Source organism: Nerophis ophidion, linkage group LG17 (assembly GCF_033978795.1).
Source record: "Nerophis ophidion isolate RoL-2023_Sa linkage group LG17, RoL_Noph_v1.0, whole genome shotgun sequence".
NCBI classification, from domain to species: Eukaryota; Metazoa; Chordata; class Actinopteri; order Syngnathiformes; family Syngnathidae; genus Nerophis; species Nerophis ophidion.
The window spans coordinates 45,146,347-45,171,121 of record NC_084627.1 but is presented as its reverse complement, the minus strand read 5'-3'; the positions used below and the strand labels follow the sequence as shown (position 1 = coordinate 45,171,121).

General features: G+C 38.7%; 1 protein-coding gene across 1 annotated transcript; it reads left to right on the top strand.

The window, feature by feature from the left end:
• The first annotated feature begins 887 nt into the window (after positions 1-887).
• Positions 888-15,708, top strand: gfi1b (growth factor independent 1B transcription repressor). Its single transcript, XM_061877045.1, is given in 9 exon segments — positions 888-1,184; positions 5,440-5,524; positions 5,613-5,783; positions 5,885-6,066; positions 6,068-6,106; positions 6,253-6,336; positions 6,338-6,391; positions 9,072-9,237; positions 14,213-15,708. Coding segments are annotated over 8 exon segments (951 nt in total). The 5' UTR covers positions 888-1,184; positions 5,440-5,448; the 3' UTR covers positions 14,392-15,708.
• The last annotated feature ends 9,067 nt before the right edge of the window (positions 15,709-24,775 follow it).

The following is a 24,775-nucleotide window of genomic DNA, read 5'->3' as shown; positions in this document are numbered from 1 at the left end:
GAAGTCATAAAGATTTAAAAATATATTTAAATTATTAGTTTGTAAATTTCACATTATGTTAATTTTGCCTAAAAAGTAGAACTATTTTTTTAAACTTTATAGTATTTTTTTATTTGATTTATTTTTATTTTTATTTTTATGTTTTTATTTTTGGGGGGGGGGGGTCACGGGGGTGCTGGGACACACATCAGATAAAAATTCCATCTAATATACCAAAAATATGGTCTGATTACAAGAAAAGGTAAAAAAAAAAGGGTATAAATAAGAAGTCATAATGATTTAAAAATATATTTAAATTATTAGTTTGTGAATTTCACATCATGTTAATTTTGCCTAAAAGTAGAACAACTTTTTTAAACTTTATAGTATTTTTTCATTTAATTTATTTTTATTTTTATTTTTATTTTTTTATTTTTTGGGGGGGTCACGGGGGTGCTGGACACACGTCAGGTAAAAATTCCTTTTAATATACCAAAAAATATGGTCGGATTACAAGAAAAGGTAAAAAAAAAAAAAGTATAAATAAGAAATCATAATGATTTAAAATATATATTTAAATTATTAGTTTGTGAATTTCACATCATGTTAATTTGCTTAAAAAGTAGAACACATTTTTAAAACTTTATAGTATTTTTTTATTTAATTTATTTTTATTTTTATTTTTATTTTTATTTTTATTTTTATTTTTATTTTTATTTTTATTTTTATTTTTATTTTTATTTTTTTTTATTTTTGGGGGGTCACTGGGGTGCTCGACACACATCAGGTAAAAAACTCCATCTAATATACCAAAAAATATGGTCGGATTACAATAAAATGTAAAAAAAAAAGTATATAAATAAGAAGTCACAACGGCGCTTTTTGAGCAATTTCTAGTAGTTTGTCAGTTTTATGGCCCTTGCAGCCATGAGAGGCTTCTAGAATGTCTTCCTTATAGGCAAATGTCCTCTGCAGGTTGGCCCTCCATTGGTTGAAACCACAGTCAGATTCTCCTCAGAAATTATCTGATTGGAAATCAGGGAGGGGGAGAAAAAGAAAGAGCAACAAGTGCAATGCTTTTTTTTTTTTTTTTACGCTGGTTTGCATTCGGGACTCGTTGGAAAGGATTTTTTTTTTTCTTTTTGCGACTTAAGAAAAAGGGACAAGGAGTTAATTGTTTTTTTTTCTAACTTTCTACTTTAAAGGTGAGTTGCTGGAGTTCATTCTTTTAACACACGCCTATGTATAGTTTAAACTATTTTAATATGCATTTTAACCCAATATAAAATTTGCATTGCAACAGAACTTCTTATTTTTCTTATTTAGCTACAATACATTTTAATCAAAACATTAAAAAAAAACTTCAGAGTTTCCATTTTAACAGTGACACTTTTATACAGTGACATATTCCAAAATACTTGTCATACTTATAGAAAAAAAAGAATGGAAATGGCATTTAAAAAGTTCATTTATTTACCATTTAATAAGTGCATTTTTTTAAAGATTTGAGCCAATAAGAAAACACAATTTTATACCTCATTCAATTTTGGTCCAAAAGTTCTAACAGTTGGTTCTACTGGGTTAACTTGGTCTCTTAGTCCGATTCGAAACTCATAAAATTGAACACCTTTTGCAAGATATTTGTACTTTTTGAAATTTAAATAGGAAAAAAAAAGCTCTAATTAAAGCAAAATATTTGTTGTACTTAGACAACCTTAATGAGCCTCAAGGGAAATTGTTCTTCTTGAGAAAATGGATGGAAATGATATTTAAAAAGTTCATTTATTTCAGTGTTTCTATTTAAAAAGTGAAACTTTTATACCGTGACATATTCCAATAATGCATTTTTTTATTTTATTTGTGCCAATTAAAAAAAATACAATTTTATACCTCATTCAAATTGGTCCAAAAGTTCTAACAACTGGTTCTACTGGGTTAACATGCTTTGATTCAACCTCATGCAATTGGACAAAGTTTGCATGATATTCATACGTATTTATATCAAATAAGAAAAAAAGCTCTAATTAAAGCTAAATATTTGTTGTACTTCTAGAGAAATTGATGGAAATGGCATTTAAAAAGTTCATTTATTTTAGTGTTTCCAATTAATAAGTGCAGTTTTTTAAATGATTTGAGCCAATAAAAAACACAATTTTATACCTCATTCAATTTGGAAAAAAAGTTCTAACAATTGGTTCTACTGGGTTAACTTGGTCTCTTAGTCCGATTCGAACTCATAAAATTGAACACATTTTGCAAGATATTTGTACTTTTTGAAATTTTAATAGGAAAAAAAGCTCTAATTAAAGTAAAATGTTTGTTGTTCTTAAACAACCTTAATGAGCCTCAAGGGAAATTGTTCTTCTAGAGAAAATGGATGGAAATGACTTTTAAAAAGTTCATTTATTTCAGTGTTTCTATTTAAAAAATGAAACTTTTATACCGTGACATATTCCAAAAATGCATTTTTTTTATTTGTGCCAATTAAAACAACAACACAATTTTATACCTCATTCAAATTGGTCCAAAAGTTCTAACAACTGGTTCTACTGGGTTAACATGCTTTGATTCAACCTCATGAAATTGGACAAAGTTTGCATGATATTCATACGTATTTATATCAAATAAGAAAAAAGCTCTAATTAAAGCTAAATATTTGTTGTACTTCTACAGAAAATGGATGGAAATGGCATTTAAAAAGTTCATTTATTTCAGTGTTTTTATTTAAAAAGTGCAGTTTTTTTTTATGATTTGAAGCCAATAAAAAACACAATTTTACACAACATTCAATTTGGAAAAAAAGTTCTAACAGTTGGTTCTACTGGGTTAACTTGGTCTCTTAGTCCGATTCAAACTCATAAAATTGAACACATTTTGCAAGATATTTGTACTTTTTGAAATTTAAATAGGAAAAATAAGCTCTGATTAAAGCAAAATATTTGTTGTACTTAAACTTAGACTTAGACAAACTTTAATGAGCCACAAGGGAAATTGTTCTTCTAGAGAAAATGGATGGAAATGACATTTAAAACGTTATTTTATTTCAGTGTCCTCTATTTAAAAAGTGAAACTTTTATACCGTGACATATTCCAAAAATGCATTTTTTTTTATTTGTCCCAATAAAAAAAAAAAAAAACACAATTTAATACGTCATTCAATTTGGTCCATCCATCCATCCATTTCCTACCGCTTACTCCCTTTGGGGTCGCGGGGGGGGGGGGGGGGGGGGGGGGGGCGCTGGTGCGCATCTCAGCTATAATCGGGCGGAAGGTGGCGTCCACCCTGGACAAGTTGCCACCTCATGGCAGTCAATTTGGTCAAAAAGTTCTAACAACTGGTTTTACTGGGTTAACTTGCTTTTATTCAAACTCATGAAATTGAACAGAGTTTGAATGATATTCATACTTATTGGAATTCAAATTAGAAAAAAAAGGAAATAATTAAAGCAAAATATTGGTTGTACTTCTACAAAAAATGGATGGAAATGGCATTTAAAAAGTTCATTTATTTCAGTGTTTCCATTTAAAAGGTGAAACTCTTGTACAGTGAAATATTCCAAAAATGATTTTTGTTCAATTTTATACCTCATTCATTTTGGTCAAAACGTTCTAACAACTGGTTCTACTGGGTTAACTTGCCCTCTTATTGCGATTCAAACTCATGAAATTGAACAAGGTTTTGCATGATATTTGGTATTTATTGAAATAAAATAAAAAAAGCTGTAATTAAAGCAAAAATATTTGTTGTACTTCTGGAGAAAATGGATGGAAATGGGCATTTAAAAAGTTCATTTATTTCAGTGTTTCCATTTAAAAAGTGAAACTTTTGTACAGTGAAATATTCCCAAAAAATCCTTTTTTTAAATGACTTTAAGCCAATAAAAAAAAACACAATTTTTATACCTCATTCAATTTGGTCCAAAAGTTCTAACAACTGGTTCTACTTGGTTAACTTGCTCTGATTGGAACTCATGATATTTAACACATTTTGCATGATATTCACAATTATTGAAATTCAAATAAAAAAAGCTCTAATTAAAGCAAAATATGTGTTGTACTTCTACAGAAAATGGATGGAAATGGCATTTAAAAAAGCTAATTTATTTCAGTGTTTCCATTTAAAAAAGTGAAACTTTTATACAGTGACATATTCCAAAAATGCATCTTTTTAACTGATTTGAGCTAATAAACAAACAAAATATTATACCTCATTCAATTTGGTCCAAAATTTCTAACAACTGGTTTCTACTTGGTTAACCTGGTCTGATTGAAACTCACAAAATTTAACACATTTTGCATGATATTCATACTTATTTAAATTCAAATAAGAAAAAAAGCTCTAATTAAAGCAAAATATGTGTTGTACTTCTACAGAAAATGGATGGAAATGGCATTTAAAATGTTCATTTATTTTAGTGTTTCCATTTAAAAAGTGAAACTTTTATACAGTGACATATTCCAAAAATGCATCTTTTTAACTGATTTCAGCTAATAAAAAAACTAAATATTATACCTCATTCAATTTGGTCAAAAAGTTCTAACACCTGGTTCTACTGGGTTAACTTGCTCTGATTGGAACTCATGAAATTGAACACATTTTGCATGATATTCATACTTATTTTAATTCAAATAAGAAAAAAGCTCTAATTAAAGCAAAATATTTGTTGTATTTCTACAGAAAATGGATGGAAATGGCATTTAAAAAGTTCATTTATTTCAGTTTTTCCATTTAAAAAGTCAAACTTTTATACAGTGACATATTCCAAAAATGCATTTTTTTTTAATGATTTAAGCCAATAAAAATGCACAATTCTGTACCTCATTCAATTTGGTCAAAAAGTTCTAACAATTTGTTCTACTGGGTTAACTTGCTCTGATTGGATCTCATGAAATTTAACACATTTTGCATATTTTTTACTTATTTAAATTCAAATAAGAAAACATCTCTAATTAATGGTTTGAGCCAATAAAAAACACAATTCTGTACCTCATTCAATTTGGTCCAAAAGTTCTAAGAACTGGTTCTACCGGGTTAACTTGGCCTCTTAGTCTGATTGGAAACTAATCAAAGTAAACAAAGTTTGCATGATATTCATACTTATTTAAATTCAAATAAGAAAAAAGCTCTAATTAAAGCAAAATATGTGTTGTACTTCTACAGAAAATGGATGGAAATGGCATTTAAAAAGTTCATTTATTTTAGTGTTTCTATTTAAAAAGTGAAACTTTTATACAGTGACATATTCCAAAAATTCATTTTTTAAAATGATTTGAGCCAGTAAAAAAAAACAAAATTTTATACCTCATTCAATTTGGTCCAAAACTTCTAACAACTGGTTCTACTTGGTTAACCTGGTCTGATTGGAACTCATGAAATGTAACATATTTTGCATGATATTCATACTTATTGAAATAGGAAAAAAAGCTCTAATTAAAACCAAATATTTGTTGTGCTTTTAGAGTTCCACCATGCCTCGATCCTTCCTGGTGAAGAACAAGAGAAGTGTGTCGTTTAATGTCCACAGATTGTACGAAGACGACAAAGGTGAGTTGATGTTTTATTTCATTTAATTGTGATGAGGTGCTGTGTTTTTTCTCCAACTTTAAAAAGGGTGTCGAACGTTATTGTTTAGGGTCTGAAGACGTCTTACCGGCCTCTTCTTCGGACATGCCTCAGACCGAAGGCCGGCAATCTCAAACAGACCCCCTGCCTTTAGAAAAACCGGAGCCCGAATGTCCCTTATCTGTGCGTCCCGAGCCCGCCGGACCCCCCGCGGCTCCCTCCCAGCCGTACTATTTAACAGGTGAGCCTCAAGTGCAAACATTCCATTTCCCTGCAGGCTTATTAACCTTAAAAGTACAAATAGAAAACACGTTTTTTCCTCTCTTCGTCCGTGCTCCCCAGAGCCGAAAATGGGAGAATTCGCTCCTTACTATAAACCGGCGTATTCCTGGGAGCAGGTTCCGACTTCCTACCAGTTGGGTTTCAGCCCCGCGGTGCTGCAGCACGCCACCAGTTTGTACAACACCCACGTCAGCCGGAGCCCACAGCACCAGCAGCCTCTGGACTGCAGCACACACTACTCCCCCAGATCCGGACACCTACCACTGCATCACCTGTGACAAGGTGGGTTCTGCTCCGGCAAAATCACAACCCCCCCAAAAAATTCCATCTGATACGTAAAAAAAGCCTCGGGTCTCACAGGGCACCGACGGTTTATGCTTTTGATTTGACACCGGCCTGGAGTTGTTGACACACCAACTGTGCTTCAGGTGTTCTCAACGTCTCACGGCCTGGAGGTCCACGTCAGGAGGTCCCACAGCGGGATGAGACCTTTTGGCTGCAACATCTGCAGAAAAAACCTTTGGCCATGCGGTCAGTCTGGAGCAACACATGAACGTCCACTACCAGGTGCAGTCTCTTGTTCCACATGTTGCTACAAAACCCCGTTTCCATATGAGTTGGGAAGTTGTGTTAGATGTAAGTATAAACGGAATACAATCCTTTTCAACCCATATTCAGTTGAATATGCTACAAAGACAACATATTTGATGTTCAAACTGATAAACATTTTTTTTTTTTGTGTGCAAATAATCATTCACTTTAGAATTTGATGCCAGCAACACGTGACAAAAAAGTTGGGAAAGGCGGCAATAAAACACTGAATAAGTTGAGGAATGCTCATCAAACACTTATTTGGAACGTCCCACAGGTGTGCAGGCTAATTGGGAACAGGTGGGTGCCAGGATTGGGTATAAAAGCAGCTTCCATGAAATGCTAAGTAATTCACAAACAAGGATGGGGCGAGGGTCACCACTTTGCTAGCAAATTGTCGAACAGTTTTAGAACAACATTTCTCAACGAGCTATTGCAAGGAATTTAGGGATTTTACCATCTAAGGTCCGTAAAAGCATCAAAAAAGTTCAGAGAATCTGGACAAATCACTGCACGTAAGCGACGATATCACGGACCTTTGATCCCTCAGGCGGTACTGCATCAAAAACCGACATCAGTGTGTAAAGGATATCACCACATGGGCTCAGGAACACTTCATAAAACCGCTGTCAGTAACGACAGTTGGTCGCTACATCTGTAAGTGCAAGTTAAAACTCTACTATGCAAAGGCAAAACCCATTTATCAACAACACCAAGGAACGTCGCTGGCTTCGCGAGGCCCGAGCTCATCTAAAATGGACTGATGCTAAGTGGAAAAAAGTTCTGTGGTCTGACGAGTCCACATTTCAAATTATATTCGGAAACTGTGGACGTGGTGTCCCTCTGGAACAAAGAGGAAAATAACCATCTGGATTGTTATAGCCGCACAGTTCAAAAGCCAGCATCTGTGATGGTATGGGGTGTATTAGTGCCCAAGGCATGGGTAACTTACACATCTGTGAAGGCACCATTAATACTGAATGGTCCATACAGGTTTTGGAGCTACATATGTTGTCATCAAAGCAACGTTATCATGGACGCCCCTGCTTATTTCAGTAAGACAATGCCAAGACAAGTGTTACAACAGCGTGGTTCAAGTGTTACAACAGCGTGGTTTCGTAGTAAAAGAGTGCGGGTACTTTCCTGGCCCGCCTACAGTCCAGACCTGTCTCCCATGGAAAATGTGTGGCGCATTATGAAGCGTAAAATACGACAGCGGAGACCCCGGACTGTTAAACGACTGAAGCTCTACATAAAACAGGAATGAGAAACAATTCCACTTTCAAAGCTTCAAAAATTAGTTTTCCTCAGTTCCCAAACGTTTATTGAGTGTTGTTAAAAGAAAAGGTGATGAAACACAGTGGTGAACATGCCCTTTCCCAACTACTTTGGCACATGTTGCAGCCATGAAATTCGAAGTTAATTATTATTTGCCCCAAAAAAAATTACGTTTATGAGTTCGAACATCAAAAATGTTGTCTTTATAGTGCATTCAACTGAATATGGGTTGAAAAGGATTTGCAAATCATTGTATTCTGTTTATATTTACATCTGACACAATTTCCCAACTCATATGGAAACGGGGTTTAAATAATAACTTAGTAAATTCAGGTCTAATGGTCTAATGATATCAGGCACTGTGGCATATATACAATAATACATGAATGGAACTGGGATACATGATATCACACGCTGTGGTATACGGTATTTGATATTCTCTTCTGATATCTTCTTGTTTTGCTTGCCTGAGATTGCTTGTGCCATTGATCTAGACCAGGGGTAGGGAACCTATGGCTCTAGAGCCAGATGCGGCTCTTTTGATGACTGCATCTGGCTCTCTGATAAATCCGAGCTGACACTGCTTAATACTCTAATTATTGAATGATTCCGCTTGTAATCACAGTGTTAAAAATAACGTTCAAAATATAAAACATTCTCGTGCATTTTAATCCATCCATCCGTTTGCTACCACACCTGTTCAAGAAGTTGCGTTAATGGTAAAAAGTTATTTATTTATTATTGGTTAGTGTGGGGCTTGCCCTCCTGGGGGTTCTTCAGACCACCAAGAGCCTGTTTCAGGGTTACAATATTGTTTTATTTTTCAATAAGTCTCTCAGTTGCTTTCCAGCAATTGTCTTTTTCTCTTTCGTTCTCCTTTGCGCTCTGGCTCCAGCCCCAACCCCGTCTCTCCTCCTGGCTGCTGCTTATAACATAGTGACAGGTGATTAGAAAACAAGGCCCAGGTGGGCCATCTACGCACCTGTCACTGATTTCGAGGCCGGTCCTGGCCTACCCCGCTTCGCTGCAGGCCCGCAGGCCACACCCCCTCCACAGTTAGCTTCAGAATAACAATGTTATTACAGAGAATAACAGACTTATTATACTCTAGAAATGTTGGTTTTACTTAAAAATGCACGTGACTAGTTGTGTTCAGTGTAAAAAAAAATATTATATGGCTCTTATGGAAATACATTTTAAAATATTTGGCTTCTTGGCTCTCTCAGCCAAAAAGGTTCCCGACCCCTGCTCTAAACATTGATCATCCCCTTCTCATAAGATCCATCTGAATAAAATAATCCAAATACTGCTTTGACTACTTAGATCTTTTGACCTTATCTGCTAACGATGACGCAACACGTCTTCTGCATTTGTCCAGGAGAAAAGTTTTGAGTGCAAGATGTGCGGGAAATCCTTCAAGCGCTCCTCCACGCTCTCCACGCACCTCCTCATCCACTCCGACACCAGGCCCTACCCATGTCAGTTCTGCGGCAAGAGGTTCCACCAGAAGTCCGACATGAAGAAACACACCTACATCCACACCGGTAGGACAACTTTATTTTATTGGCATCCATATTTGTATGCTGATTTTAAAAAAACACATGTTTGGACACATCTTCTCCTTCAATGCATGTTCTCAACTATGAATAAATACATGTGGAACATGGGAAACTGGTTTTATATTCGAGTTTCTTCAAAATAGCCGCCTTTTGCGCTGATTACTTTTTTTGCACACTCTTGGCATTCTCTGAATGACCTTCAAGAGGTAGTCACCTGAGATGGTTTTCACTTCACGGGTGTGCTTGAAGCTCATGGAGAGAATGCCAAGAGTTTTTTTTAAATATTATTTGACAACACTGATTAAAACATTTACAAAAATAAAGTTCATGTGTGACATCCATTCATCCATTTTCTAGCGCTTGTCCCTTTTTGAGGACGGCGGGGGGGGGGGGGGGGGGGGGGGGTGCTGGAGCCTATCTCAGCTGCATTCGGGCGGAAGGGTGTGTACACCATGGACAAGTCGCCACCTCATTGCGGGACATGTGCGACATTATGTCAATACATTCAATCAATCAATCAATGTTTATTTATATAACCCTAAATCACAAGTGATTTTTTGAAGAAACTAGAACGTAAAACATGGGGCGGCATAGCTCGGTTGGTAGAGCGGCCGTGCCAACAACTTGAGGGTTGCAGGTTCGATTCCCGCTTTCGCCATCCTAGTCACTGCCGTTGAGTCCTTGGGCAAGACACTTTACCCACCTGTTCCCAGTGCCACCCACACTGGTTTAAATGTAACTTAGATATTGGGTTTCACTATGTAAAGCGCTTTGAGTCACTAAAGAAAAGCGCTATACAAAATATAATTCTCTCTCTTTTCAGTTACATCACCTTTTTCCCCCCCACATAAACAAGTTACATAGAATCAACCAAACTTGCAACAGAGGGATAGGGAGTGGGAGCTACGGGGGTCGGCTGTGGCTGTGTTGGCGCTAGTCAGCCATCCATCGCCCCTAAAGGGGGAAGAGTAAACAATATTCAGTCAAAGGTTGAATTCCAGGGAGGGGGTCCAGACTGAGGCCAAGAAAAAAAAAACCTCAGTCATAGCACTCATAACCGGACATGTGTGACATTATGTCAATAAATTCAATCAATCAATCAATGTTTATTTATATAGCCCGAAATCACAAGTGATTTTTGAAGAAACTAGAATATAAAACATGGGGCGGCATAGCTCGGTTGGTAGAGCGGCCGTGCCAGCAACTTGAGGGTTGCAGGTTCGATTCCCGCTTTCGCCATCCTAGTCACTGCCGTTGTGTCCTTGGGCAAGACACTTTACCCTCCTGCTCCCAGTGCCACCCACACTGGTTTAAATGTAACTTAGATATTGGGTTTCACTATGTAAAGCGCTTTTAGTCACTAGAGAAAAGTGCTATATAAAATATAATTCTCTCTCTTTTCAGTTACGTCACCTTTTTTTCCCCCCACATAAACAAGTTACATAGAATCAACAAAACTTGCAACCGAGGGATAGGGAGTGGGAGCTGTATAAGCGCTAGTCAGCCGTCCATCGCCCCTAAAGGGGAAGAGTAAACAATATTCAGTCAAAAGTTGAATTCCAGGGAGGGGGTCCAGACTGAGGCCAAGAAAAACAAAACCTCAGCCGTAGCACTCATAAACAAGTTTCATAGAATCAACAAAACTTGCAACAGAGGGATCGGGAGTGGGACCTACAGAAGTCGGCTACTGCTGCATAAGCCTGAGGGTTCCTGGTTCAATTCCCAACTTTTACCAACCTCGTCACGTCCATTGTGTCCTTAAGCAAGACACCTCACCCTTGCTCCTGATGGGTGTTGGTCAGGGCCTTGCATGGCAGCTCCCGCCATCAGTGTGTGAATGGGTGAATGTGGAAGTAGTGTCAAAGCACTTTGAGTACCTTGAAGGTAGAAAAGCGCTATACAAGTATAAGCCATTTACCATTTACCATTTATCAGGGGTGTCAAACATGTTTTCATTGAGGGCCATGTTGCAGTTTCGGCAAAATTAATAAAAGAAAACATACATGTAAAAGTATTAGCCGCATGATATCGTCACATGACAATCATGTTTTTGACCGCAAACTCTACAGATTTTTTTTTTTTTTTTTAGTAAAATACACATTTACTAATCAAACGCACACACTTGGCATTCTCTCCATGAGCTTCAAGAGGTAGTCACCTGGTTTTGACTTCACAGGTGTGCTTGAAGCTCATGGAGAGAATGCCAAGAGTGTGCGAAGCAGTAATCAGAGCAAAGGGTGGCTACTATATAGAATATGAAACATGTTTTCAGTTATTTCACATTTTTTGTATTAAGTCCATAACTCCACATGTGTTCATTCCTAGTTTTGATGTGACAATCTACAATGTAAATAGTCATGAAAATAAAGAAAACACATTGAATGAGAAGGTGTGTCCAAACTTTTGGACTTTTGTACCATGGGTATCATAATGCTTGGAAAGAAGGATATCACTGATACATCAGAAAATAAATATTTGCATATTCCAGTTTCCTCCTTGCCACAGAGCTCTGTACGTAATTGTGATGAGCCATTCCACCACCTCATTGCCATTTGTAACTTTTTTCAGCCAACTTTATTGCATTTTTAAAAATCACAAAGTTGAATAAGGCTCATTTGAGTAGCAGGAAGAAAAAGTAACAGTTTTTAGCATACAATTATCAACTACAAAAGCCAAAAGCAGTGAAGTTGTTACGTTGTGTGAATGGTAAATAAAAAGAGAATACAATGATTTGCAAATCCTTTCCAATATATTCAATTGAATAGACTGCAAAGACAAGATATTTCATCTTTACACTGGAAAACTTTATTATTTTTTTGCAAACATTAGCTCATTTGGAATTTGATTGTTATGACCTGATCAAGGAGGTGACCACAGGATGCAGAGACGAGAGGCGAGGTAGAATTAAAAATAGGGGAAAATTTAATAAGTCCAAAAAGTGTAACAAAAGACGATGGGGCAGAAGTGCACACCATGAATAAACAAAAAAAAACAAAACAGGTTCCTGCGATGAGGTGGCGACTTGTCCAGGGTGTACACTGCCTTAGGCCTGATTGTAGCTGAGATAGGCACCAGCGCTCCCAGCGAACCCAAAGGGAATAAGCGGTACAAAATGGATGGTAAAACAGGTTCCTCAGTGGTCGGCAGGGGGAAAGGCCAGGGCGCACTGAGCACAGCAAAAGGTCCAACGCAAAATACTCTTTACCTCAGTGAGGTAAAGCAAACACATAAAGATTTCAGGAATAAGGAGAGACAAAATATCAGGACTGACTAAGTGAAGCAGGTGCATGCACGTGGGAGGTGCAGGAGACAATAAACGGCAGGACAAAGCTGTCAATGACGAGTTTAAATACTCCTAAGTGAAATTGGTCGTAGGTGTGCTTTAGTGTCCGCCTCTCGCTGGAGACTAATTAGCTGGACATCACACGAAAAAGGAGAAGGCAGGGAAAATGAAAAAACACAACATTGATGCCTGGAACATGTTTCAAAAAAACTGGCACAAGCGACAAAAAAGACTGAGAACGTTAAGAAATGCTCATCAAACACTTATTTGGAACAGACTACCGGTGAATAGACTAATTGGTAACAGGTGGGTGCCATGATTGGGTATAAAAGCAGCTTCCATGAAATGCTAAGTCATTCACAAACATGGATGGGGCGAGGGTCACCACTTTGTAAGCAAATTGTCGAACAGTTTTAGAACAACATTTCTCAACGAGCTATTGCAAGGAATTTAGGGATTTTACCATCTACGGTCCGTAAAATCATCAAAATGTTCAGAGAATCTGGAGATATCACTGCACGTAAACGATAATATTACGGACCTTTGAACCCTCAGGCGGTACTGCATCAAAAACCGACATCAGTGTGTAAATGATATCACCACATGCGCTCAGGAACACTTCGTAAAACCACTGTCAGTAACTACAGTTGGTCGCTACATCTTTAAGTGCAAGTTAAAACTCTACTATGCAAAGCCAAACCCATTTATCAACAATATCCTGAAATGCCGCCGGCTTCCCTGGGCCAGATATCATCTAAGATGGACTGATGCAAAGTGGAAAAGTGTTCTGTGGTCTGACGAGTCCACATTTCAAATTATATTTGGAAACTGTGGACGTGGTGTCCTCCGGAACAAAGAGGAAAACAACCATCCGGATTGTTATAGGCGCAAAGTTGAAAAGCCAGCATCTGTGATGGTATGGGGGTGCATTAGTGCCCAAGGCATGGGTAACTTACACATCTGTGAAGGCACCATTAATGTTGAAAGGTACATACAGGTTTTGGAGCAACATATGTTGTCATCCAAGCAACGTTATCATGGACGCCCCTGCTTATTTCAGCAAGACAAGTTTTTCGTAAAAAAAGAGTGTGGGTACTTTCCTGGCCCGCTTGCAGTCCAGACCTGTCTCCCATGGAAAATGTGTGGCGCACTATTAAGCGTAAAATACGACAGCGGAGACCCCGGACTGTTGAAGGACTGAAGCTCTACATAAAACAAGAATGGGAAAGAATTCCACTTTCAAAGCTCCAACAATTAGTTTCCTCAGTTCCCAAACGTTTATTAAGTGTTGTTAAAAGAAAAGGTGATGTAACACAGTGGTGAACATGCCCTTTCCCAACTACTGTGGAACATGTTGCAGCCATGAAATTCTAAGTTAATAATTATTTGCAAAAAAAATAAAGTTTATGAGTTTGAACATCAAATATGTTGTCTTTGTAGAGCATTTAACTGAATATGGGTTGAAAATGTCTTGCAAATCATTGTATTCCATTTATATTTACATCAAACTGAATTTCCCAATTATATGGAAACGAGGTTTGAACATGAGTTAGCAACAATGCAAACATCTTCATGTCGGAGTTTGCATTGACGAAAACCTGCTTTTCTAGAAAACATATTGATTTGTGTAAAGCTGCTCCTTCGTACAAGTCACCCAAGATTTGTGGTTCCTGGCAGGTGAGAAACCCCACAAGTGTCAAGTGTGCGGCAAAGCCTTCAGCCAGAGCTCCAACCTGATCACCCACAGCCGCAAACACACCGGCTTCAAGCCCTTCGGATGTGACGTTTGCTCCAAAGGCTTCCAGCGCAAGGTGGACCTCCGCCGCCACCAGGAGAGCCAACATGTCATGAAGTGACGCCTCAGCCCTTTTAATCACCTCGGCTTTTTCTCCGGAAGAAACCTTTCTGATGTACAGTCGTGGTCGAAAGTTTACATACACTTGTAAAGAACATCATGTCATGGCTGTCTGGAGTTTTCAATCATTTCTATTTTTTTTTTTGTGATAGACTGATTGGAGCACATACTTGTCGGTCACACAAAAACATTCATGAAGTTTTCTTCTTTTATGAATTTATTATGGCTCTACTGAAAATGTGACTGGGTCAAAAGTATACATACAGCAATGTTAAAGGCCTACTGAAATGAGTTTTTCTTATTTAAACGGGGATAGCAGGTCCATTCTATGTGTCATACTTGATCATTTCACGATATCGCCATACCTTTGCTGAAAGGATTTAGTAGAGAACATCGACAATAAAGTTCGCAACTTTTGGTGGCTAATAAAAAAGATTTGCCCGTACGGGAAGTAGCAGATGATGTGCGCGTGACGTCACCGGTGTGAGGGCTGCTCAAATCCTCACATTGTTTATAAAGTGAGCCACCAGCATTTAGAACAATTCGGACCGAGAAAGCGACGATTTCCCCAATAATTTGAGCGAGGATGAAAGATTCGTGGATGAGGAAAGTTAGAGTGAACAAATGAGTTTTAAGATGGGACTTAGATGCTTCTACTGAGGTAGCATCTCTAATTCATTCATTCGTTCATTGTCCCATTTACTCTCTGTAAAGCACCAGTTCCATTCACAACAAAAGAAGCCCAAAGCATGATACTACCACCACCATGCCTGACGGTAGGTGTGGTGTTCCTGGAATTAAAGGCCCCACCTTTTCTCCTCCAAACATATTCCTGGGTATTGTAGCCAAACAGCTCAATTTTTGTTTCATCTGACCACAGAACTTTCCTCCAGAATGTCCATGTGATGTCAGATGGAACAAAAATGGAGCTTTTTGGCTACAATATGTTAACTTTTGACCCAGTAGATTTTCTCCGATTTTCAGTAGACCCATAATAAATTCATAAAAGAAGCAAACTTCATAAATGTTTTTTTGTGACTAACAAGAAACAAAAAAATAAGAGTTGTCGAAATGATTAGAAACTCAAGACAGCCTTCACAAGTGTATGTAAACTTTTGAGCACGACTGTACCTTCAGAAACATGCACAGTGAATGGAAATCTTTTCGAAGTCACTTGCTTTCAAGCGAGGGCGCTATTCTGCAGGAAAGATGACTTCTTTGCCATTGTATTTATAATAAGTGTGAATATAATATGATGGCTGTCAATGTTCTTTATGAAGTCTTACATGCAGTTTATGGAAATAAAGAGCTAACCGAAGCTATGGTTGTTCTGTACTCCTTGTTCCCTGCAGGGCAAAAAAACATGCGAGCTGTTGGTCTAGTCTAATACTCTGTCAATACTGCTCATCCTGCTTGCGGTTTTCCTCTCACACCGCGACAAGATTTGCACTTTGGAAGCGTTACTAAAACGGCCTTCTTTCATCTCCGTAACATCGCTAAAATTCGCTCCATTTTGTCCACTAAAGACGCTGAGATCATTATCCATGCATTTGTTACGCCTCGTCTCGATTACTGTAACGTATTATTTTCGGGTCTCCCCATGTCTAGCATTAAAAGATTACAGTTGGTACAAAACGCGGCTGCTAGACTTTTGACAAGAACAAGAAAGTTTGATCATATTACACCTGTACTGTATATACCTTTATATACATATATACATACATATATACCTATACTGGCTCACCTGCACTGGCTTCCTGTGCACTTAAGATGTGACTTTAAGGTTTTACTACTTACGTATAAAATACTACACGGTCTAGCTCCATCCTATCTTGCCGATTGTATTGTACCATATGTCCCGGCATGAAATCTGCGTTCAAAAGACTCCGGCTTATTAGTGATTCCTAGAGCCCAAATAAAGTCTGCGGGCTATAGAGCGTTTTCCGTTCGGGCTCCAGTACTCTGGAATGCCCTCCCGGTAACAGTTCGAGATGCTACCTCAGTAGAAGCACCTTAAAACTCATCTGTATACTCTAGCCTTTAAATAGACCTCCTTTTTAGACCAGTTGATCTGCCGCTTCTTTTCTTTTTTCTCCTATGTCCACCCCTCCCTTGTGGAGGGGGTCCGGTCCGATGACCATGGATGAAGTACTGGCTGTCCAGAGTCGAGACCCAGGATGGACCGCTCGCCTGTGTATCGGTTGGGGACATCTCTACGCTGCTGATCCGCCTCCGCTTGAGATGGTTTCCTGTGGACGGGACTCTCGCTGCTGTCTTGGATCCGCTTTGAACTGAACTCTCGCGGCTGCGTTGGAGCCACTATGGATTGAACTTTCACAGTATCATGTTAGACCCGCTCGACATCCATTGCTTTCGGTCCCCTAGAGGGGGGCGGGGGGGGGGGTTGCCCACATCTGAGGTCCTCTCCAAGGTTTCTCATAGTCATCATTGTCACTGGCGTCCCACTGGGTGTGAGTTTTCCTTGCCCTTTTGTGGGTTCTTCCGAGGATGTCGTAGTCGTAATGGTTTGTGCAGTCCTTTGAGACATTTGTGTTTTGGGGCTATATAAATAAACATTGATTGATTGATTGATTGATTGAAAAGAGCAGGAGAGTTCACAAAAACAATATTTCATATTTCAATAAATGGTACAAAGTGTTTCTCAGTGCAGCGGGACAGGAAACAAACTATTTTTTGATACAAATAATCGGTCCCAAAATCTCAAGGAAATAGAGCAGGGTATAGGGTTGTCTCGATTCCAATATTTTGGTACCGGTACCAAAATGTGTTTCGATACTTTTCTAAATAAACGGTACCACGGAAAAATTGCATTATTGGCTTTATTTTAACAAAAAAATCTTAGGGTACATGAAACATGTTTATTATTGCATAAAATAGTGAATATACGAGACAACTTGTCTTTTAGTAGTAAGTAAACAAAAAAAGGCTACTAATTAGTCTGCTGAAATACCCATCCCTGTGTTCACCCCTTAGGAGGTGAGGGGAACAGTGAGCAGCAGCAGTGGCCACGCTCGGGAATCTTTTTTTTGGTGATTTAACCCCCAATTCCAACCCTTGATGCTGAGTGCCAAGCAGGTCCCATTTGTATAGTCTTTTTAAAGTCTCCATGTCATTATTGGCTTTATTTTAATACATTAAACATATTTATTATTGTTTATTATTGCAATTTAGTCCTTAAATAAAATAGTGAACATACTAGACAACTTGTCTTTTAGTAGTAAGTAAACAAACAAAGACTCCTAATTAGTCTGCAGACATATGCAGTAACATATTGTGTCATTTATACACCTATTATTTTTTTACACATTATAAAGGACAAGCTGTAAAAAATGATTATTAATCCACTTGTTCATTTACTGTCAATATCTGCTTATTTTCCATTTCAACATGTTCTATCTACACTTCAGTTAAAATATAATAATCACTTATTCTTCTCTTCTTTGATACTTTACATTAGTTTTGCATGATACCACACATTTAGGTATCAATCCGATACCAAGTAGTAACAGGATCATACAAGAAAATATAGTGCCTAAAAAAACAATAATAGTAAGGTTAAGAAATACTGATGTAAAGGGTAGGTGTCGCGCTGTTTTCTGTTTTAACATGTCTATCTACACTTCTGTTAAATTGTAATAATCACTTATTCTTCTCTTCTTTGATACTTTACATTAGTTTAGGATGATACAACACATTTAGGTATCGATCCGATACCAAGTAGTAACAGGATCATACAAGAAAATATAGTGCCTAAAAAAACAATAATAGTAAGGTTAAGAAATACGGATGTAAAGGGTAGGTGTCGCGCTGTTTTCTGTTTTAATATGTTCTATCTACACTTCTGTTAAAATGTAATAATCACTTATTGTTCTCTTCTTTGATACTTTACATTAGTTCAGGATGATACAACACATTTAGGTATCGATCCAATACCAAGTAGTAACAGGATCATACAAGAAAATATAGTGCCTAAAAAAACAATAATAGTAAGGTTAAGAAATACTGATGTAAAGGGTAGGTGTCGCGCTGTTTTCTGTTTTAACATGTTCTATCTACACTTCTGTTAAATTGTAATAATCACTTATTCTTCTCTTCTTTGATACTTTACATTAGTTTAGGATGATACAACACATTTAGGTATCGATCCGATACCAAGTAGTTACAGGATCGTACATTGGTCGTAATTTATGTCCTCATGTGTCCAGGAATATATTTCCTGAGTTTATGAATATAATATGAATTTAAAAAAAAGAAAGAGGGCGGGGTGTTGTTCCCCCGGGATGCAAACAGACGACTCCGGACCAAAGCGTGCAGGCAGGAGAGGATTTATTGATCATAAATCATAGCAAAACAGAAAACAAGCAAAAACCTAGCACGGGAAACATAGAAACAAGAACCAGGAATATCCAAACGTAACAGTTGCATGAAGCACACAAGGAACCTCGGACAAGTGTGGCGAGAGAGGTGAATACATCGCTCTCTGATTAGTGGTCGACTGCAGGTGAGCGTGCCGACCACTAATCAGAGGCAGGTGAGCCAAATTAATCCCCATAGAAAGCAAAACAAACCCAGAGATGCACAAAACAGGAACTAAGGGATTGCAAAAATAACAGAACATAACAAAAACATGATCCGAGCCACGGATGATGACAATCGACTAGATACACTCTTGTACTTGGTATCATTACAGTGGATGTCAGGTGTAGATCCACCCATGGTGTTTGTTTACATTGTGATGCCGGTGAGCTATTGTATCCTCCTACGGTGTGTAGTGAAGCATGTTTAGCTATTCCTCGTCCTCCAGTGATAATAAACTTACTTTATTCGACGCCATGGAGACGAGGATTAGGGATTTAGAAGTAGCTAAAACACTGCAGACTGTGGACGGATGTTAGCTGCTAGCTAGCTAGCCATTGCTTAAAGCACCTCTTCCTGAGGGCGTTTCAGTGTTATAACTTCACCTTTTTCTTTTCTTTTTACACCAAAATGCGTCCATTCTCCCTTTTCTGTCTACACACTGTCTGCTTCTAAGTAGTCGGTGTGTGCGCGCTGCCGAACGTGCTCATCTGCTCGTAAAACCAGCAATGTCACGACGTGACGACACCCGTTAAAAATGTATTAAAAAATTGGGAACCAATCCATCCATTTACTACCGCTTGTCCTGGTCACGGGGGGTGCTGGAGCTTATCCCAGCTGCATTCAGGTGGTAGGCGGTGTACACCCTGGACAAGGGCCAACACAGATAGACAGAACCGGTTCTTTTGAAACAGAGTTTAGTACCGTTTTTGATTCATTAGTACTACACACAAATTATTTTAACCCAATGTAAATTGTTGGTGCGGCTCGGTTGGCAGAGCAGCCGTGCCAGCAACCTGAAGGTTCCAGGTTCGAGCCCCGCTTCCGCGATCCTAGTCACTGCTGTTGTGTCCTTGGGCAAGACACTTTAACCACCTGCTCCCAGTGCCACCCACCCTGCTTTAAATGTAACTTAGAAATGAGGTTTCACCATGTAAAGTAGGTTGAGTCACGAGAGAAAAGCGCTATATAAATATAAAAACCCCGTTTTCATATGAGTTGGGAAATTGTGTTAGATGTAAATATAAACGGAATACAATGATTTGCAAATCCTTTTCAACCCATATTCAGTTGAATGCACTACAAAGACAACATATTTGATGTTCAAACTCATAAACTTTATTTTTTTTTGCAAATAATAATTAACTTAAAATTTCATGGCTGCAACACGTGCCAAAGTAGATGGGAAAGGGCATGTTCACCACTGTGTTACATCACCTTTTCTTTTAACAACACAAAATAAACGTTTGGGAACTGAGGAAACTAATTGTTGAAGATTTGAAAGTGGAATTCTTTCCCTTTCTTGTTTTATGTAGAGCTTCAGTCGTATATACCGTCATATTTTACGCCTCATAGCGCGCCACACATTTTTGATGGGAGACAGGTCTGGACTGCAGGCGGGCCAGGAAAGTACCCGCACTCTTTTTTACACATGTCTTGCTGAAATAAGCAGGGGCGTCCATTGCTTGGATGACAACATATGTTGCTCCAAAACCTGTATGGAGCATCCAGCATTAATGGTGCCTTCACAGATGTGTAAGTTACCCATGCCTTGGGCACTAATGCACCCCCATACCATCACGGATGCTGGCTTTTCAACTTTGCGCCTATAACAATCCGGATGGTTATTTTCCTCTTTGTTCCAGAGGACACCACGTCCTCTGTTTCCAAATATAATTTGAAAAGTGGACTCGTCAGACCACAGAACACCTTTCTACTTTGCATCAGTCCATCTTGGATGAGTTCGGGCTCAGCCAAGCCGGCGGTGTTTCAGGATATTGTTGATAAATGGGTTTGGCTTTGCATGGAAGCGCTTTAACTTGCACTTACAGATGTAGCGACCAACTGTAGTTACTGACAGTGGTTTTATGAAGTGGTCCTGAGCCCACGTGGTGATATCATTTACACACTGATGTCGGTTTTTGATGCAGTACCGCCTGAGGGATCAAAAGTCCGTAATATCATCGCTCAAGTGCGGTGATTTCTCCAGTTTATCTGAACTTTTTGATGATTTTACGGACCGTAGATGGTAAAATCCCTAAATTCCTTGCAGTAGCTCGTTGAGAAATGTTGTTCTAAAACTGTTCGACGATTTGCTTACAAAGTGGTGCCATCCTTGTTTGTGAATTACTTAACATTTCACGGGAACTGCTTTTATACCCAATCATGGCACCCACCTGTTCCCAATTAGCCTGCACACCTGTGGGATGTTCCATATAAGTGTTTGATGAGCATTCCTCCACTTTATCAGAATGTATTGCCACCTTTTCCAACTTCTTTGTCACGTGTTGCTGGCATCAAATTCTAAAGTTAATGATTATTTGCAAAAAATATAATGTTTATCAGTTTGAACAACAAATATGTTGTCTTTGTAGCATATTCAACTGAATATGGGTTGAAAGTTATTTGCGAATAATTATATTCTGTTTGTATTTACATCCAACACAATTTCCCAACACAAATGGAAACAGGGTTTGTAATTCACCCCAAGTCTACTATTTTGAGGCCCTTGGCTGAGTTTATATCGACTTATATTGTTTTTAGCATCTTTAATGCAAAAAAAAAAATTATTCCAGTGGCTTCACACCTTTCAATGTTTCTCTACGCATTTCTGGGTGAAGAAATATCGGGACACCGTGGCATACCATCATTCTTTTCACCCACCGAAGACACACACCAAGACCCCCAAAATAAACATCGAGTAAAGTGGATTACTTTGATAGTTGTTTGTGTGCAATACTGACAACTAATCACAGCTGGAAATCAGAATTACACAAACTCTCAGGGTAGAGGACACAATACAGTTTGGCCTGACACACACACACACACACACATGTATGCGTGTGTCCGGTGTCGCTGTGTGTGTGTGTGTGTGTGCAAGAGTGCATCGAGGTGAATGGGATACAAGGATTAAACTAATAGGCTGTGGAAAAAAAAGGGACTGATTGCTTAGTCAACCGTCGCCACACCCAGTCAGCTTGCGGGATTTACATCGGCAAACAGACTGGAAGAAAAACTTACCACCTTCCTCAAACAGCAGAACCAGTTATCACATCAAGATGCTGCAGGCAAATCTGATCACGACCCGCGTTTGTTTCACATGAGAAACAAGATGAAGCATCTTCACGAGATCAGAGCGAGGTTTGATACTAATGTTTGAATGCAGAGGCTCGCAATTCCATATATAGTAATATACGATATAAATAACATCAAAATGCACTTTTGTCTGTAAATATATACAAACCCCGTTTCCATATGAGTGGGGAAATTGTGTTAGATGTAAATATAAACGGAATACAATGATTTGCAAATCCTTTTCAACCCATATTCAGTTGAATGCACTACAAAGACAACATATTTGATGTTCAAACTCATAAATTGTATTTATTTTTTTGCAAATAATAATTAACTTAGAATTTCATGGCTGCAACACGTGCCAAAGTAGTTGGGAAAGGGCATGTTCACCACTGTGTTACATCACCTTTTCTTTTAACAACACTTAATAAACATTTGGGAACTGAGGAAACTAATTGTTGAAGCTTTGAAAGTGGAATTCTTTCCCATTCTTGTTTTATGTAGAGCTTCAGTCCTTCAACAGTCCGCTGTCGTATTTCTGAACCTTTTGATGATATTATGGACCTTAGATGTTGAAATCCCTAAATTTCTAGCAATTGCACTTCGAGAAACGTTGTTCTTAAACTGTTTGGCTATTTGCTCACGCAGTTGTGGACAAAGGGGTGTACCTCGCCCCATCCTTTCTTGTGTAAGACTGAGCATTTTTTGGGAAGCTGTTTTTATACCCAATCATGGCACCCACCTGTTCCCAATTACCCATTTCAATTAGTTCCCATTTCATGGCTGCAACACGTGCAAAAGTAGTTGGGAAAGGGCATGTTCACCACTGTGTTACATCACCTTTTCTTTTAACAACACTCAGTAAACGTTTGGGAACTGAGAAAACTATTTGTTGAAACTTTGAAAGTGGAATTGTTTCTCATCCTTGATTTATGTAGAGCTTCAGTTGTTCAACAGTCCGGGGTCTCCGCTGTCGTATTTTACGCTTAATAATGAGCCACACATTTTCAATGGGAGACAGGTCTGGACTGTAGGCGGGCCAGGAAAGTACCCGCACTCTTTTACTACGAAACCACGCTGTTGTAACACGTGGCTTGGCATTGTCTTGCTGAAATAAGCAGGGGCGTCCATGATAACGTGGCTTGGATGACAACATATGTTGCTCCAAAACCTGTATGGACCATTCAGCATTAATGGTGCCTTCACAGATGTGTAAGTTACCCATGCCTTGGGCATTAATACACCCCCATACCATCCCAGATGCTGGCTTTTCAACTTTGCGCCTATAACAATCCGGATGGTTATTTTCCTCTTTGTTCCAGAGGACACCACGTCCACAGTTTCCAAATATAATTTGAAATGTGGACTCGTCAGACCACAGAACACTTTTCCACTTTGCATCAGTCCATCTTAGGTGAGCTCGGGCCTCGCGAAGCCAGCGGCGTTCCTTGGTGTTGTTGATAAATGGGTTTTGCTTTGCATAGTAGAGTTTTAACTTGCACTTACAGATGTAGCGACCAACTGTTGTTACTGACAGTGGTTTTATGAAGTGTTCCTGAGCCCATGTGGTGATATCCTTTACACAATGATGTCGGTTTTTGATGCAGTACCGCCTGAGAGATCAAAGGTCCCTAATACCATCGCTTACATGCAGTGATTTCTCCAGATTCTCTGAACTTTTTGATGATTTTACGGACCGTAGATGGTAAAATCCCTAAATTCCTTGCAGTAGCTCGTTGAGAAATGTTGTTCTAAAACTGTTCGACAATTTGCTTACAAAGTGGTGACCCTCGCCCCATCCTTGTTTGTGAATTACTTAGCATTTCATGGAAGCTGCTTTTATAACCAATCATGGCACCCACCTGTTCCCAATTAGCCTGCACACCTGTGGGATGTTCCAAATAAGTGTTTGATGAGCATTCCTCAACTTTATCAGTATTTATTGCCACCTTTCCCAACTTCTTTGTCACGTGTTGCTGGCATCAAATTCTAAAGTTAATGATTATTTGCAAAAAATATATATATGTTTATCAGTTTGAACATCAAATATGTTGTCTTTGTAGCATATTCAACTGAATATGGGTTGAAAAGGATTTGCAAATCATTGTATTCTGTTTATATTTACATCTAACACAATTTCCCAACTCAAATGGAAACAGAGTTTGTAGATTTAAAACAGAGGTACCCAAAGCAATACTGAAATACTGGCTGTTCAGAGTCGGGACCCACTGTGTATCGGTTGGGGACATCTCTACGATTCCTGATCCGACTCCGCTTGGGATGGTTTCCTGTGGACGGGACTCTCGCTGCGGTCTTGGATCCGCTTTGAACTGAACTCTCGCGGCTGTGTTGGAGCCACTATGGATTGAACTTTATAGTATCATGTTAGACCCGCTCGACATCCATTGCTTTCGGTCCCCTAGAGGGGGTGGGGGTTGCCCACATCTGAGGTCCTCTCCAAGGTTTCTCATAGTCAGCATTGTCACTGGCGTCCCACTGGATGTGAATTCTCCCTGCCCACTGGGTGTGAGTTTTCCTTGCCCTTATGTGGGTTCTTCCGAGGATGTCGTAGTCGTAGTGGTTTGTGCAGTCCTTTGAGACATTTGTGTTTTAGGGCGATATAAATAAACATTGATTGATTGATTGATATTTGTGACACGGATGAGCAACTTCCAGGAACTCTGTCAGTTGAAGGCCTGTTTTACTGCACCATA